The sequence below is a fragment of the Trichosurus vulpecula genome, chromosome 6, assembly GCF_011100635.1.
Source record: "Trichosurus vulpecula isolate mTriVul1 chromosome 6, mTriVul1.pri, whole genome shotgun sequence".
Classification (NCBI taxonomy): Eukaryota; Metazoa; Chordata; class Mammalia; order Diprotodontia; family Phalangeridae; genus Trichosurus; species Trichosurus vulpecula.
Window position 1 is genome coordinate 29,352,630 of NC_050578.1, and position 15,250 is coordinate 29,367,879.

General features: G+C 40.5%; 1 protein-coding gene across 2 annotated transcripts in view; it reads right to left on the minus strand.

Annotated features, from left to right (window-relative positions):
- Positions 1-1,137: 1,137 nt before the first annotated feature.
- LOC118854050 (long-chain-fatty-acid--CoA ligase 1-like) overlaps positions 1,138-15,250 on the minus strand; it is an 82,168-nt gene continuing 68,055 nt past the window's right edge. For both annotated transcript variants that reach the window (XM_036764357.1, XM_036764356.1), the window contains 7 exons: positions 12,900-12,972; positions 10,793-10,881; positions 9,959-10,075; positions 5,306-5,449; positions 4,663-4,764; positions 3,645-3,716; positions 1,138-2,978 (listed from right to left, as the gene is read on the minus strand). In XM_036764357.1, coding sequence (XP_036620252.1) covers positions 2,838-2,978; positions 3,645-3,716; positions 4,663-4,764; positions 5,306-5,449; positions 9,959-10,075; positions 10,793-10,881; positions 12,900-12,972 — 738 coding nt within the window. In that variant the 3' untranslated portion in view covers positions 1,138-2,837. The remainder of the gene's footprint in view (positions 2,979-3,644; positions 3,717-4,662; positions 4,765-5,305; positions 5,450-9,958; positions 10,076-10,792; positions 10,882-12,899; positions 12,973-15,250) is intronic.

Genomic DNA, 15,250 nt, shown 5'->3' on the forward strand with positions numbered 1-15,250 from the left:
ACAGGGCAATCAGAATATATGCCATCTTGGAGTGGGGGGGAGGGTAGAAATGGGGAGAATTAATGCTGAAAACTAAAAATATTGAATAAATAAATAATGATTTGGAAAAAGAAATAATGTTATAAAATGCATAAACTAAAATAAATAGGATTACAAAGATCACCAAACATACTTGAAATACAAGTATTGAAAATTAAAAAAAAAGTCCACAGACCTTAAGTTAAGAACTGTGGTTCTATGAGGCAACATGGGAACCAAGAGTCATTCCCACAAAAATCACTGAAATGAATATAAATGAATATAAAGGAAGAGATCTGAGCCCAGAAGTGGTTTGATAACAGGATGATTTAGTAGCTAGGTATTTGAAGGATGGAAGGAAAAAACACAGAAACATAAACTGTGGACACTCTGTAATCCTCCTCAGAGCTGGCTTCTGTTCTACCCAGAATTCAAAAGAACAAATGTTTCATGGGAAGGTATTTCTTTTCTCTACACTAATAGCCCAGGAGCACAGCAGTGGGAACATGGCTGCTGAAATGCACCACATGTCCCTGCCCAGCTCTGTGTGATTTATGAAGTTTAAAAAAAAAAACAACTCCATCACAGGGAAGCTTGGTCCCCTGTGGAATTGTTGATGGGAGTGTCACTGCCCAACAACAGCAAACATTCAAAGAGTCCATTAATAAGGAACAGGAAGAAGATGAGAGGCTAGAGGGGAGGAAGCAGGAATAGACAAGCATAATCAAAATCATAAAAATGAGAAGTAACTGAAGGGAAGGGAAGTGGAGAAAAAAGTGAGTTGGTACCACTTTGATAGCCTGCAAGAGACCAAAGACATGCTCTGGCAACCAAACCCAACAAAATGCCATCTTGGGGAAAACAACATTATAATAAAATATTTGGCATTTTTCAGAATGGCACTTGCTATTTTTTCAAAAGATGTTGGGTCTTTACCGATGATGTTTTGACCAGATGTCAAGGTCAGTTTATTCTAGGAGTCATAGAGCTGTTAACAGTCAATGAGGATGGAAAAATTATAGCAGACATACAACTGACTGAAGCAGAGTGGCAAGGCTTCCCCATCGTGCCTCTTCACAGCAACTATGACATCTGCCATTGGAAAAAAAAGACCCTTCATTCACATGAAATGCAGAAATATTTATTTTGGTTTCCTTAGTTATTTTTTGGAAATTCTGTTTTGGTTTATAAAACATAGAAATAGCCAACACTGAAAGCAAACATTCAAAACTCCAATGTGACAAATTACCGACTTTTGTCAATATTTGTGCAATTAAGAGCACACATTATGAAGTTAGGTTACCAAATAGTGTTATTACAATGACATCTCTTTAGTGCAAACCTTGTTGTGCTTCAATATTACATATAACCCCATGTATCCAAAAAACAGAATCATTTTAAATGACAACTTAATTCATTCAAATATGGCCAAGACCCGTAAAAATTGAAATGTTGTCCATGTCCCCAATTAGACTAAAAGCCCCTCAGGAGTTAACTCCTAGGAAGAATTGCTTTTTGCCCCCAGATCTACACATTCCCCTATTAGTTAGCATTTCTCCTGGCTTGTAGAAATCATCAGTAGACTTCTGAGATGGGCCCATTCCTGTCCATTACTACCCTCCATTTCAACAAAAAAGTATTGAAGTATATCCTCTCCCTCTATCCTTTGAAGTGATATGTTTGGTACGAGACAGTTTATTCTGGGAAACAGAAGAAGCATTAATCACGGCATGATATTCTGATATGAAAACTACATTAAAAACCCGTTGACCATTATACAGAAATTGTGGCTAGTGCAGCGTAGAGATAAGGTGTACAGTTTTCCGGTCATCACCGCTGAGCTTGGCTGATCCTGCTTAGATGGTGTATGTATCCTTGAAATTCTCATCTTCACGGTCGAGTCTAAGGCAGCTTTGTTACTTCGGGGAGGGATGGGAAGGAGAGAGATCTGGAAAGCACTCGTTGGTAGCATTCTACTTTGCGTTAGAGTCCACACTCTGTGGGACATTCACATGTGACCCCAAATCTGCTCAGTTGTATTTGTCCTGATTTACAGTGAACCTTAAGGTTAAAAGAGTAAAGTTCAGACATTTCTTTCTTTTCAGGGTTGGGGTGGCCCTGGGGGTAGGGCAGAAGGGAGAGAAAGCTTTGCAACCCTCATTCAAAGAAGGGTAAGAAAAGAGGGCTTAAATAGTATTTGGATGAATTATGGTGTACCCCACTCCTGTGGGTGTCTCTATGTGTGTGTGTGCGTGTGTGTGTGTGTGTGTGTGTGTTCTGTCACTGATCAAAGGATTCTTTTCCTCCAGTGTGCCAAGTACTCTTGGGAGTAGACAACTGCAGAGAACATATCAAACATGTGACCTCTCAGAAACTGGGAAGCCCTAGTTCCTTAGTTAGGATCAGGAGAGAAGAGTCAACACCCAACTTTTGGGCTGAGGAGTCCCAAATAACTTATCAGGTACACAGTTGCCCTTTACAATTTAAGGCTCATTTTGGAAATTGTATATCACCACAAAATGGTCAGCAACACAAGGTGACAGTAAGGCAGTGTTCTGTTTTCCTTCAAAATTCCTATGGCAAGAACCCCGTCCAAACAAGCCTCCTTCCCTATGTTTCTTGTAGTCAAAATTACCGATATGAAGGCCAACAGTAGAAGCGGATCTTTTGGAGGTGTGCGGTTTTGTTTTCTCCAAGCTATCTTCCTCAAGATTAAATCTTTTTTTTAATTTAATTTTTTAATTTAATTTGATTTTTCTAATTTAATTTTTTTATTTTTAGTTCACAACACTGGGTTCTATATAATTTTGAGTTCAAGATCAAATCTTAATGGTAGAATAGAGTTCATCGATCTGTGACCTGAAGTATTTCTGGAGCTCCGGTCTCTTTGTCTTCAGGGTCGGAGTCAGAAGGCCATTCTCCACACTAAATAATTCCAAGTGGAGAGCAATGCCTTTGACCTGGACACAGAAATAACAAAAGCAGTGAGGGGTGGTGGTGAAAGCCACTTGCCCAATGCAGAGCAAACAACAACAATTCACTTAACAATGAGGGAAATGGCTTAACTAGCCACTGTGCTACCAGGGTACATGGGTAGCCCATTCTTCTCCCTTCAGGGACTGCTATGCTTGGTTCACTTAGACCAGGGATCCATTAACTTGCATTTTTAATATTTTGATAACTATACTTCAATACAGGGTCTCAGTACAGTTTAAAACTATCAAATTATGGACCCTTTATTAAGGAGCTTTCAGTTGCACCAAGTCTTTTGGGACACCCTGGACAACTGGTTTCCTTTCATAATCCTGTGTATTTTCTTCTGTGCACTTGAAGAAATGGCTCTGTGAAGGGGTCCACAGGCTTCACCAGACCACCAAAGGGGTCTGGGCCACAAAAAAGGTTAAGAGGAGGGTAGTAACTTAGATGGAGGGTGGTAACTAATCTTTTCGGAGGTTCTACAAGTTTCTGCAATGTTACAGGGTAATTTGTTCACAGCCACTTGCTTTGATTTAATTCAATAAAGACTTCATTTACGAAATCCAATCTTAGGCAATAACATTTGGAGCAAAACCTCCAAAGGCAAGAAATTGGTTGTACAGAGTCACAAACCTTTGTTCAAGCCTCACCTGCTCAAAAGTCTTCAGACCCGCCTCTTTCCCGAGCCTCACCATGTCTTCTAGGATCATTTTTTTAACATCCTATTAAGGCAAGAAAATAGAGATAGCATTAAAAATACTTTTGTCGATATCACTCGTCTTTACCTTGCCCTAGATTTTCCTGTTTTCCTAGTCATTTAGCTGGCATAGTGGATAGAGTGCTGGGAGTGGAGCCAGGAAGACCTGAGTTCAAATCTAGCCTCAGACACTTACTGTGTCACCCTGGACCAGTCACCTAATCTCAATGTCTTCTACCTGGAAGGGTTGCTGTGAGGATCAAATGAGAAAATATTTATAAAGTATACAGTGCCTGGCACGTAGTAGGTGTTTAATAAATGATAGTTTCCTTCCTTCTTTCCCTTCCCCCTCCCAGAAAGCAATCCCTTATAACAAATACGTGTGTAAAATGTTGTATATATGTACATATACAATACATATGAAGAATATCTATATAAACAAAATTTGTTTTTAAAAGAAGAAGAGAGAAATAGGTCAGTAAAACCAATTAGTACATAAAAAAATCTGATGTTATGTGTAATGTTCCTTATACGAGGAGCCCTGCCCCAGCAAAGGAGGAGGGAAAGTATAAAAAGTGCATTTTTAGAGCAAGAACATCTAAAACAAAATGGGGGAGGCAGGAAGGGCACGTAGCTCTACTGGACCACTGGCAGCCAGGTGGTGGAGAGGATAGAGCATTGGCCCTGGAGTTAGGGGGTCATGAGTTCAAATCCAGCCTCAGACACTTATTAGCTCTATGACCCTGGCCAAGTTTCTTAACCTCTGTTTGCCTCAGCCTCCTCAACTGTGAACTGGGGATAATAACAGTACCTACTTCCCAGGGTGGGGGAAGGGTCCAATGAGGTCATATTTGCAAAGTGCTTGGAACAGTGCCTGGCATAGAGAGAATGCTAAATGTGTTATTATTATATTATGATGATGATGATGATGATGATGATGATGATGATGATGGTTATTATCGTACGCTTACCTTATTCTTGCACAAGTCTGTGTGGGATCCGCTGAAGCCCTTCTTTTTGGCCCAGGAAGTCAGTGTCTCCACATCTGGTACCACTATAGCTACGAGGAATGCCTTGAACACACACATAACATATAATCACACTCATACCTTGTCCAGGAGTCCCTGAGCATCCACCATGGTGTGGGGGAATCCTGAACCATAGATGCTAACCAAACACTAAACCTCAATCTATTTGGATCTACAGGAATCTCCATTTTTATTTCTGTATGACAATGCTGAGAAAGCCCTGCTCTTATCATGTCTGTTAACAGTGAATAAAGGTTCACAGCCACAGTGGACAGCAATGCTTGAACCTTTCCTAGTTCTCACAAAAAGCTCTGCCCTTTCAATCCCTCTGCTCAGTGCAGGCTCTAGTGGAAAACTGATACAGAATCAGCTTTCAGAAGGCCTTGCCACACCTGCCCGTTAATCACTTGGGAGGCCGGCTGCCAAAGGCCAGTGCTATACATTCTAGATTCTTGGGCTTAATATATAATCCATGTGTCTGGTTTTGCCCCTCAAGTAACCATACCTGAGAAACAGAACAGTCTTAATAGCTATTCTGCCCCCATTGCTTCATAGCTGTGGGTATTAAAACACAAAGAGAACACACCTGTAAGCTTTCCCCATGTACAAACACCTGAGCAACTGGCTCACTTCGCAGGTAGATATTTTCAATTTTTTCAGGCGCGATGTATTCTCCTTGTGCCAGTTTGAAAATATGTTTTTTCCTGTCAATGATCTTCAAGGTACCATTCTAGACACGAGAGAGAAAGAAAAGGAGCATTTGTACCCGCAAAAGAAACAGCTCTGACACAGAGACCACCAGCCCTTGTCACAATTTAGACTTAATTCAAATAGCCCCATTACTGTCCTCTAGTGTATTCCCGGTGGAAGAGAAACAAGTATTGCCCCTTCAAGTGACAGATGACTTTGGCACATCCGCTGGGTCCTTATCGGCCTATCCGATTCCCGGGCCTGAGGGAAAGAGGAGTCAGGATTTCCATATCCAATTAACATGTGCACATAAGGTTTCAGGATCAGATATCAAGTGCTTCTTGCCATGAAGGGGCTGCCTGACCTCAGCCACAAGAAGAGGGCTGCTGGATGATGAGACAGCTTCTTCTTACATCTTCTGAAGCTACTCCCTCTTAAATTCCCAAACCCGCTATTTGGAGAATCAGAGAGAACAGTTACATAATCTCATAATTAGAAGAAACTGAGAATCACTGGTCTGGAACTACAAAGGGTATACTCTTAGCAGTAGTGCCAAACTCAGACAGAAGCCACTAAACTATACATAAGGATCCCTGTGGACCACACACCGACTTATAAAACCATAAACTAACATTATCTATATTTTGTTGTATTTTTATTTATTTTGTTAAATTTTTCTTGATTACATTTTAATCTAGTTCAGGCCACATTTAGAAGTGCTATGTGGCCAATGGGCCAAGTGTTCTGACACCTCAGTCTAGGTCAGGGGTAGATTTGGTGAAAGGGACACACTTGAGGACCTAGCGGGCCACATGTGGCCTTGAGGCTGCAGGTTCCCCACCCTTGGCTAAGTGCTAGCTTTCCTTCCGTCCAACCCTACTTCCCCTACCTCACAGTACAGATGAGAAAAATGAGAGCTAGAGATGCTGACTTGTCTGTAGTTACATAGCTATGCTTGGGGGTGGAACCTGGACCAGAGCCCACAATTTAATCTATCAGAGAACTCTGCAAATTCCTGTTAATAATGTTTACAGAAAGTCATTATTATTCTTTAAGTATAAATAAGTTCAATTTGAAAGCCTGTCGCTTTCAACACTATCCTCTTTGTCTGTGCTTCCTTCTGGACTTTCTTCATTTTCTTTTGTCTGCATTAAAAAAAAAAGTTGCTTCAATGACCTCTTTTTTCCTTTCCTTTTCTTTTTCTGTATTATCTCTACTTTCCCTTCTCTTCCCAGACTCCCATTAGAAAAAAAAATACTATCAAATCCCATGTAACAAATTTGAATACTCAAGGAAAACAAATTCCTACACTGACCATGTGCAAAGACATTCTTCTCATTCCACATCTTAAGTCTGTCACTTCCCTATCCATAGATGGGTGGCTTCATCATCATCAGTCTTCTAGAATGTAGTTTACACTCAATACTTAGATAAAGTCAGGAAAGAGCCAACTAGGCTGATCTGGGAAGCACCTTTGCTACCTTTAAAGGGATCAGTAACCTTGTATTTCTTGCTGCCTATACCTCCATACCTATTATGAGAAAATATTTCTTCTTTGAAATTAAACATATGTATAGTCATATGACAAATGCTCTAAATCACTATTGATTAGAGAAATTCAAATCAAAACAACTGTGAGGTACCACATTACAGCTGTCAGACTGGCTAACATGACAAAACAGGAAAATATAAATGCTGGACAGGATGTGGGAAAATTGGATCACTAATTCATTGTTGGTGGAGTTGTGAACTGATCCAACCATTCCGGACAGCAATTTTATAGACAAAAGGGCTATAAAAATGTGCATACCCTTTGACCCTGCAATCCTAATTTTAGGGCTCTATCCCAAAGAGATCATACAAATTGGGAAAGAAGCCACATGTACAAAAATATTTATAGCAGCTCTTTTTGTGGTGGCAAAGAACTGGAAATTGAGAGGATGCCCATCAATTGGGGAATGGTTGAACAACTTGTGGTATATGAATGTAATGGAATACTATTGTGCTATAAGAAATGAAGCGCAGGCAGACTTCAGAAACACCTGGAAAGACTTATATGAACCCATGCTGAGTGAGGGGAGCAGACCCAGGAGAATATTGTACACAGTTACAGCCACATTGTGCAATGACTGACTTTGACAGACTTGGCTCTTCTCAGCAATGCAAGATTCTAAGAAAACTCCAAAAGGCTCATGATGGAAAATGCTGTCCACATACAGAGAAAAAATTACGGAGTCTGAATGCAGATCGAAGCATACTCTCTTGCTCTCTCTTTTTTGTTTTGTTTCTTCTTTCTCACGGCTCATTCCACTCGTTATAATTCTTCTTTGCAACATGACTAATGTGAAAATATGTTTAACGTGAATGTATATGTAGAGCCTATATCAGATTACATGTCATCTTGGGGAGGGGGAGAAAATTTGGAACCCAAAAGTTCCACAGAACTGAATGTTGTAAACTAAAAATAAGTAAATAAATTTAAAAAAGTAAATATTTCTTCCCCTAGGTCCCTTTACTTTATGACAATCCCAGGTGTCAATAAGAAGGATCATAGGATCGTAGTTAGAGCTGGACAACAAGAATTCTATAAAAGTACATTTCGCCTCTGTTGAAACAAAGATGTGAGAAGGTGTGTGGCATAGTAAGAGAGAGGTCCTCAGAGTCAGAAAGAGCTGGGTTCAAACCCTGCTTTTGACTCTGTGATTTGGGATAAATCTCAGTGTCCCCAAGAAAGCCCCTAAGACTGTAAGATGCAGAACAGTTCCTGATCTGCACTGATGGAGGGAATTTATTGACTGAGAGTTCCCAACACCAGTGAAATTATTTGCCCAAACTCTCTCCCCAAAGAAATATTAAGATCACACACACACATATGCGCGCAGGCGTGCACACACAGGGAACCACAAGTTATTCCGCAATAGAAAAAAGGGTCAAAAGAATTTTCGAAAGAATTGCAAACTATCAACAACCATCACAAAATGTGCCACACATCACCAACAAAGAAGAATGCAAATTCAAACCCTTCAGTTTCACCTCAAACTTAATTAGCAAATGAACAAAGACACCAAAAAGCAGAAATAATCACCCCTGGATGGGCTGTGGGGAAACACAGCTGGAACTGTGGATTGGTCCAATCATTCTGGATCAGAATTTGGAATTTTGGAAGAAAAAAGTGATTCAAGCTTTAGTATTCTTCGGCCCCAAAACCTTACTACTGTTTGTCTCAGCTTGCTCATCGGTAAAACAGGGGAAAATAACACTACCTCTCAGGGTGGTTATAAAAATCAAATGATTGTGTAAAAGTGCTTGGCACAGTGCCTGGCACATATAAATGTTAGTGAGCCTCATCCTTATTTTTGTGACCACTGGGCACATACCCCAAGGAGGTCAAGAGAGAATGAAAGCTTCAGGATATGCCAAAATATTCATACCAGCCTGTTTCAACAATCCGGCTAGCAGCTTCTGTGGGGGTGTAAGATCCACCCACAACCAGCACCCAGAAAGCTGCCAACAGCACATGTTCTTTTGATCTGCTTAATTAAGGAAAGCAAGGTGAAGGGGTTGACAAGCTTACTTTTAATTCAGCATACAAATATCATTCACTTAGTTCAGGGGAAAAAACCAGCACCCTGAACTTCAGAACAAAATGCAAACCAATTACAAACATCAACAGACAGACCTTGTCTGATTCAAATCCCAACGCATAGTTACCAGAGTTCAACAAAGTTTCAGCATCCGGGTTTACAAGCTGGAGGGCTCCTTAGCTACAGCTGCCCAGAGTCTCCTCATCAACACCATCTCCAGAGCCCCACACAAATGCCTCTGTCCTCCCTTCTTATAGGGCTTCAGACATCATCAAACGTCATCTGAATCACCAGAGCTCAGGCTCTGGTGATTGGTTCTTGAGTTGGCCCCTCCTCTTAGGACCCTGGGAGGTTCACATCCACATGGATTAGGTTAACACCTAATGGGGTTTGGGCCTGGGGCTTAGCACCTAGTAAGGCTCACTGAATTACTCAAAGAAAACAAAGGCCATTTTGCTTATCAACACACAGCCTTTGCGTGGGAGCAAATACCTGGGAACAAACTGAATGCCAATTGACTAGGAAGTGACTGAATATACTGTGGTATAGGGATGTAATGGAATATTACTGTACTGTAATAAATGAGGACTGTGAAGAATTCAAAGAAACATGGGGAGATTTACGTAAACTGGTGCGATGAAAAATGAGAACCAGAAAATGATTTCGAAATGTAAGTAAAAAGAGCTTTAAAAGGAAGCCAGGTGGGTAATTGTGATACTAAGTCTTGGTCCTGGAGAACAGAGGATTAAACATGGGAGAAGAGGAGACTAGAGGGGCAGAGGGTGGCCTACATTCTCAGATATACTGGCTATTTTTGTTTCACTGTTTTTCTTTGCTAGAAGGGAGGGTTCAATGGGGGCAGGGATGGGTGAGAAATGTGAGAGGAATGATTATCCAGCAGATTCGGCCCCACCCCACCTCGTTTTAGAGTAAATTATTAGAGAAAAGAGGAGAGATTTACTTACTGGTAACCATTTTCCAATATCTCCTGTGTGCAGCCAGCCATCTTTATCCAGAGCTTCTGCTGTTTTTGCTGGGTCCTTCAAATAGCCCTTAAATACATTTGGCCCTTTCACACATATCTGAGAAAAGGGGGATTTTCATACCATTAATGCCATAAACTGAACTGCTAAAGTGGAGATAAAGTTCAACTTACAAGATTTAATAAGGCTTTTCTGAAAAGGAAAAAAATTTTCTCTCAGTAGCTGGAAATTTTTACTCTGTTCCATACTCCAAAGCCAGAGAAATACTTTACAAGGACATTGGACCAACCTAGCATCTTGGGGCCCACCTCCAACATCCCATCTTCCCTTCAAGCCTGAAGCAGTGATAGATGGGCTGTTGGGTAGGCTCTGGTGACAACGCTTAGGGCTAAGGGCAGTTAGTCCCTGTCTTACTCCTGACCCCAAATTCCCAAGAAAGTACTTTTAGGTCATTACGATCACATTATTTAATCTGTAAGAATTAATTGGCACCCTAGGGTAATTAGGACCTAAGCACCAAGGACAAGTGCCACTGGAGGCCTCTGGGTTCTACAAGCCCCTGGGTCCAGTTCTTTTCCTGCTGCCCCGGAGGAAGAACAGAGTCCCTGCTACATAGCTTCTGTCCTCCATGCCCACAGTGTCTCCTTCCTACTAATTCAAAAGCAAAGGCATCTTAAACAATATTAAATGTTCCACTCAAGAATCACCAATTAGATTAAACCTAGCAGTTACAACATGCAGCTGTCTTCTCTTCAAGGTCAGGAGCAACAAAAGGAGACAAGGTGAAGCTTTAGCAATCAGTACAAATTTACTCACCTCACCTTCTCCCTTGGCAGCCAAGTAATTCATTTCTTCTACGTCGACAAGTTTTACAAGATTGGAAGGAATTGGAGCACCAACGTGGCCTATGCATCAAATGAAATATAATGATCACTCATCTGAGCCTGGTCACTGTCCCCTTGGCACCTGGCTCAGGAACTTGTCTTCAACAACATTCATCCACCACGCTTAGTGACCCCATTTGGGGTTTTCTTGGCAGAGATACTGAAGTGGTTTGCCATTTCCTTCTCCGGCTCATCTGACAGATGAAGAAACTGAGGCAAAAAGTGACTTGCCCAGGATCACACAGCCAGTAAGTGTCTGAGGCCAGATTTGAACTCACAAAGACAAATCTTGCTGACTCCAGGCGCAGCACTCTATCCACTTGGCTACCTAGCTGTTCAACACATTTATTAAGGGTCCAGTATGGTGGTTAGTAAAGCTAGGAAGGGATGTGGTGGTTAGATCAGAGGTTTTCCATTTTTGGAGGGGGGTCATTGAACCCTTTGGCAGTCTGGTGAAATCAATGGACCCCTTCTCAGAGAAATCTTTTTAAGTTTATAAAGAAAAATACACAAAATTGCAAAGGAGATTAATTATACTGCAAGTTATATATATTTATATATAAAATCGTATTCATTCATTCGTTTGTAACATTCATGGACCCCAAACCATAAGCCTGGTTATTCAAGTGCTGCCATATGCTGTGTATATCCATAGGCAAATCACTGAACATCTGTTTTTCCAGATAACTGTCTTAGGCTATAAATTATAAATTAGTTGCTGATCAGCATCAGTAGAAGGAGTTAGCATGTCAGGGAGTTTCCTTATACAATTAGGTCAAAAGTCTGGGCTGAAAAATGAAAAAGTCTGATTCGCTATGTTAAGCACTGTGGGAAGAGAGAAAAATTTAAAAGACATAGGTAGTCCCTGCTCTTAAAGCCTATAATTTAGGACATTATGCACACCACATGTGTGTAGATGCGTATCAATAAAGTTTATATATACACACATACCCACAAACATACATACACATATGCATGAATGTTTTGTATGTATGTATGTGTGTATTCTGTGGTGATGTAATGGAGACTATGCTGACCTCCAAGTCAGGAAGGCCAGTCACTTAAACTCTGGCCTTGGTTCCTCATTTGTAAAATGTGGAGGTTGGAACCCACGTCTTCTCTAAGCTAGAACTGGAAGTCCCTTTCTGAAACTTCCTGGGCTGGACGTTCAGAATGCTTTGCTGAAGGCCAATAACTTGACCAAAAGACCAAAAAGCCCAACTCAACACCACGTTACAAATCCTAAGCATGTCTTTTATCATTTTAGAGGACTTATTAGATCATTTATTTAGTTTGCGGAGAAGTCATCTTTGAGCATCAACAAGACAATGAATATTTTGTATTCAACAATATGTAACACATTTATTCCACATTCCCTATGCATATATACATGTGTATGCATAAACATCAGATGTACATATACATATACTCTATGCTGATAATGGCGGTACATATTAGTATGTAACATAGTACACATATGGGCCACATACATTTACATGCATGTGTGTGTGCAAACACAGATATACCTTCATATATGAGAGGTGGTCTGCTGTAGTAGAGTCAGGAAGACTCCAAAGTCTTATCTCAGATACTTGATTAATTGTACCACCCAGAGTAAATTCCTTAACTTTTCAGCCTTAGGCAACTCAGTAGGCAACTTTGATCTACTAAGTCCAAGAGAAGTTGTGATCTGGTAAACTAGACTTTCACCCTGGGAAATTCCCTACCTGCCAAGCCCTCAAAGCTCCTTTAATTTCCTACACACATACAACTCAGTGAGCTCCACGGTGCGGGGAAGACAAAGATGGGAGATAGGAGACAAAGCTTTTCTTCAAGGCACAAATCCAGGGGGAAGATAAGACACATGAAGCCAGACTGCCATAGATCACTGCAGAAGACACAGCAGCCACTTTGCAGTTCAGCTGGCTACAAACTATTTGGTCTGAAGACTCAATTTGCACAGAAGTTAGGGGATTTCCCCCTTAAATCTTTGATCAACTAAATTAACATCAGAGAATTCATGAAAAGTACAACCATACCAGCTGTCCAGTCTCCTGGTACCGTCAAGGAACATCCAGCTGCGCATTCTGTTTGTCCATAGCCTTCCAAGAACTACAATATCAAAAACATTAAAAGTTATTTGTTGGCAGCAAAAGTTCTATGTCACTATTGAAAGTGGCCACATTCAAGAAATGCCTGAGTTCCTGTGGACGTGCCTTAGTTTAGTCCATTTATCTGAGTCTAATTTCTACCTGACCACTGTGAGGAAAGAAAGGATACACACACACACTGTATATATACTGTATATATTATATAATATATACAGTATATATACTGTATATATGTGTGTACATATGGGTCTGTGCATATGCATATACATATGCATACACGTATATGTAGGTAAACAATACAGGTGCATATGTGGGTGTGCACATGTTTGTACATATACACAGATGTATACTGTTATGTACATATTCACACATACACACTAATGTGTGTGTGTACCCGCGTGCACGTGTGTGTATCAACTTTAAGTCTTTCTTTTGTCCCAGGTGATTCTCTAAGAAAGTTACAAAGCAGCTGCTTCTCTGTATTGGCAGAGGGACTGTTCTCAACTGGGGAATTCCCTATACCAATGAAATAATGGGTTAAAGATACACATTTAGGCAGTGATAAATGTGCCATATATACACCAAGCTCCCCAAGAATGCAACGACCTTAATTAACTCTTAGCTGTCAGAGGTGCCCAGGTCTGCATTTTGCATTGAGTCTCCCTGGTCTCCCAACAATAGCTTTTTCTTTTCTTCAAACAGGCACCTCAATTGAAGACTTTTAACACAGGCCGATTTATGATTCAAGAGAGGAAAGAAACATAGGCAGACCTGCCATTCCACTGCTGTGAATCAGGTGGGTCAGGGTGAGTTGAGAGCCTTTGCCAGGATTCAGTGGCTACCGTGGACTGCCAGAGACATATTGTAAGGAGAAATGTACAGCTCAAACACTCTTTCCCAAATTCTCAAGATTCATGGACTTTTAAAAAGGATGCTTGATGAGATTATGTGAAAAAGGCGCACGGCTCAATCTGTATCTAGCCAAGGAGACATGTATGATTTTATCCTTCCTATTTGTAGGAAGGCAGCTATTACGGCTGCCCTTCACATGTGACAGAAAACAAGCTGTATGACAAGCAGTCTTTTGATTTGCAGGAAGAGAGAGGCAAGAACTCACTGGCTATTTTGAGAGTGACTGCTTTAGACGCTGTCACCCTGATGCTTCCTCAAAGCAGAGATTGATTAATTCAGCATAAGGAGCATCCTTCACTGTGTCCTTAATTAAGGCTTGGCTTCTGCCTACCCTATCACAGGTATAACAGGTATCACAGGTATCACATATGTATGTATGTATGTATGTATATATGTATGTATACATATATGTACACACATATATACACATACTTACACATATGTAAATATATGTATATGTGTATATATGTGTGTGTCTGTGTGTGTATATGTGCATACACACATACACATATATGTCTATGACATTCCTCTGATCTAACCATCTAGTCAAACCTGCTAACAACTCATTAGTTCTTCAACTGAGGTTCATGAACTTTAAAAAATGTACATTTTGGTAACTGTATTTTAATATGATTGGTTTCCTCTCTGATCCTATGGACTTTATTTTAGGCCTTTAAAAACATTATTCTGCAAAGGGGTCCACAGGCATAGCTAAGCTGCCAGAGGGGTCCCAAGGCACGGAAAAGGTGAAGAACCTCTGCATCACGCCATCACAGAATAATTTCCGAACCCTGTGCACGTTCCTAAGGCTGCCAGTCTTGCTTAATTGTTACCAGAGTTAAGTCAGGAGCAAAAAAAGTTTAGAAATGTTAGCCATAAACTATTGGTAATACTGCCTCTGAGATACTATGCAAAGCAAACACTTAAAAAATAACAAAGACAAAATGCTATAAAGCAGGGAATTTTTTAACCATTTTTGCTTCCTGGATTCCTTTGGTGTTGTGATAAAGTCTTTAGATCTCATCTCAGAATAATGTTTTTAAATGCGTAAGATGAATAGGATTTTGTGGAAAGCAGTTATATTGAAAGAGTCATCAAAATGCTTTTCTAAAGTTTATAGACCCCAGGTTAATAATCCCTGCTTTAAATTGAGAATTTTTATCTTGTGTTAATTTTTACAAAATTGGATTAAAGACATGAGAATTTGTTTTGTTCTGGGTTTTTTGGAGGGGAGAAGGGAAGACAAATGGGGTTAAGCGACTTGCCCAAGGTCACACAGCTAGTAAGTGTGTCAAGTGTTTCAGACCTCATTTGAACTCAGGTCCTCCTGACTCCAGGGCCAGTGCTCTACTCACTGCGCCACCTAG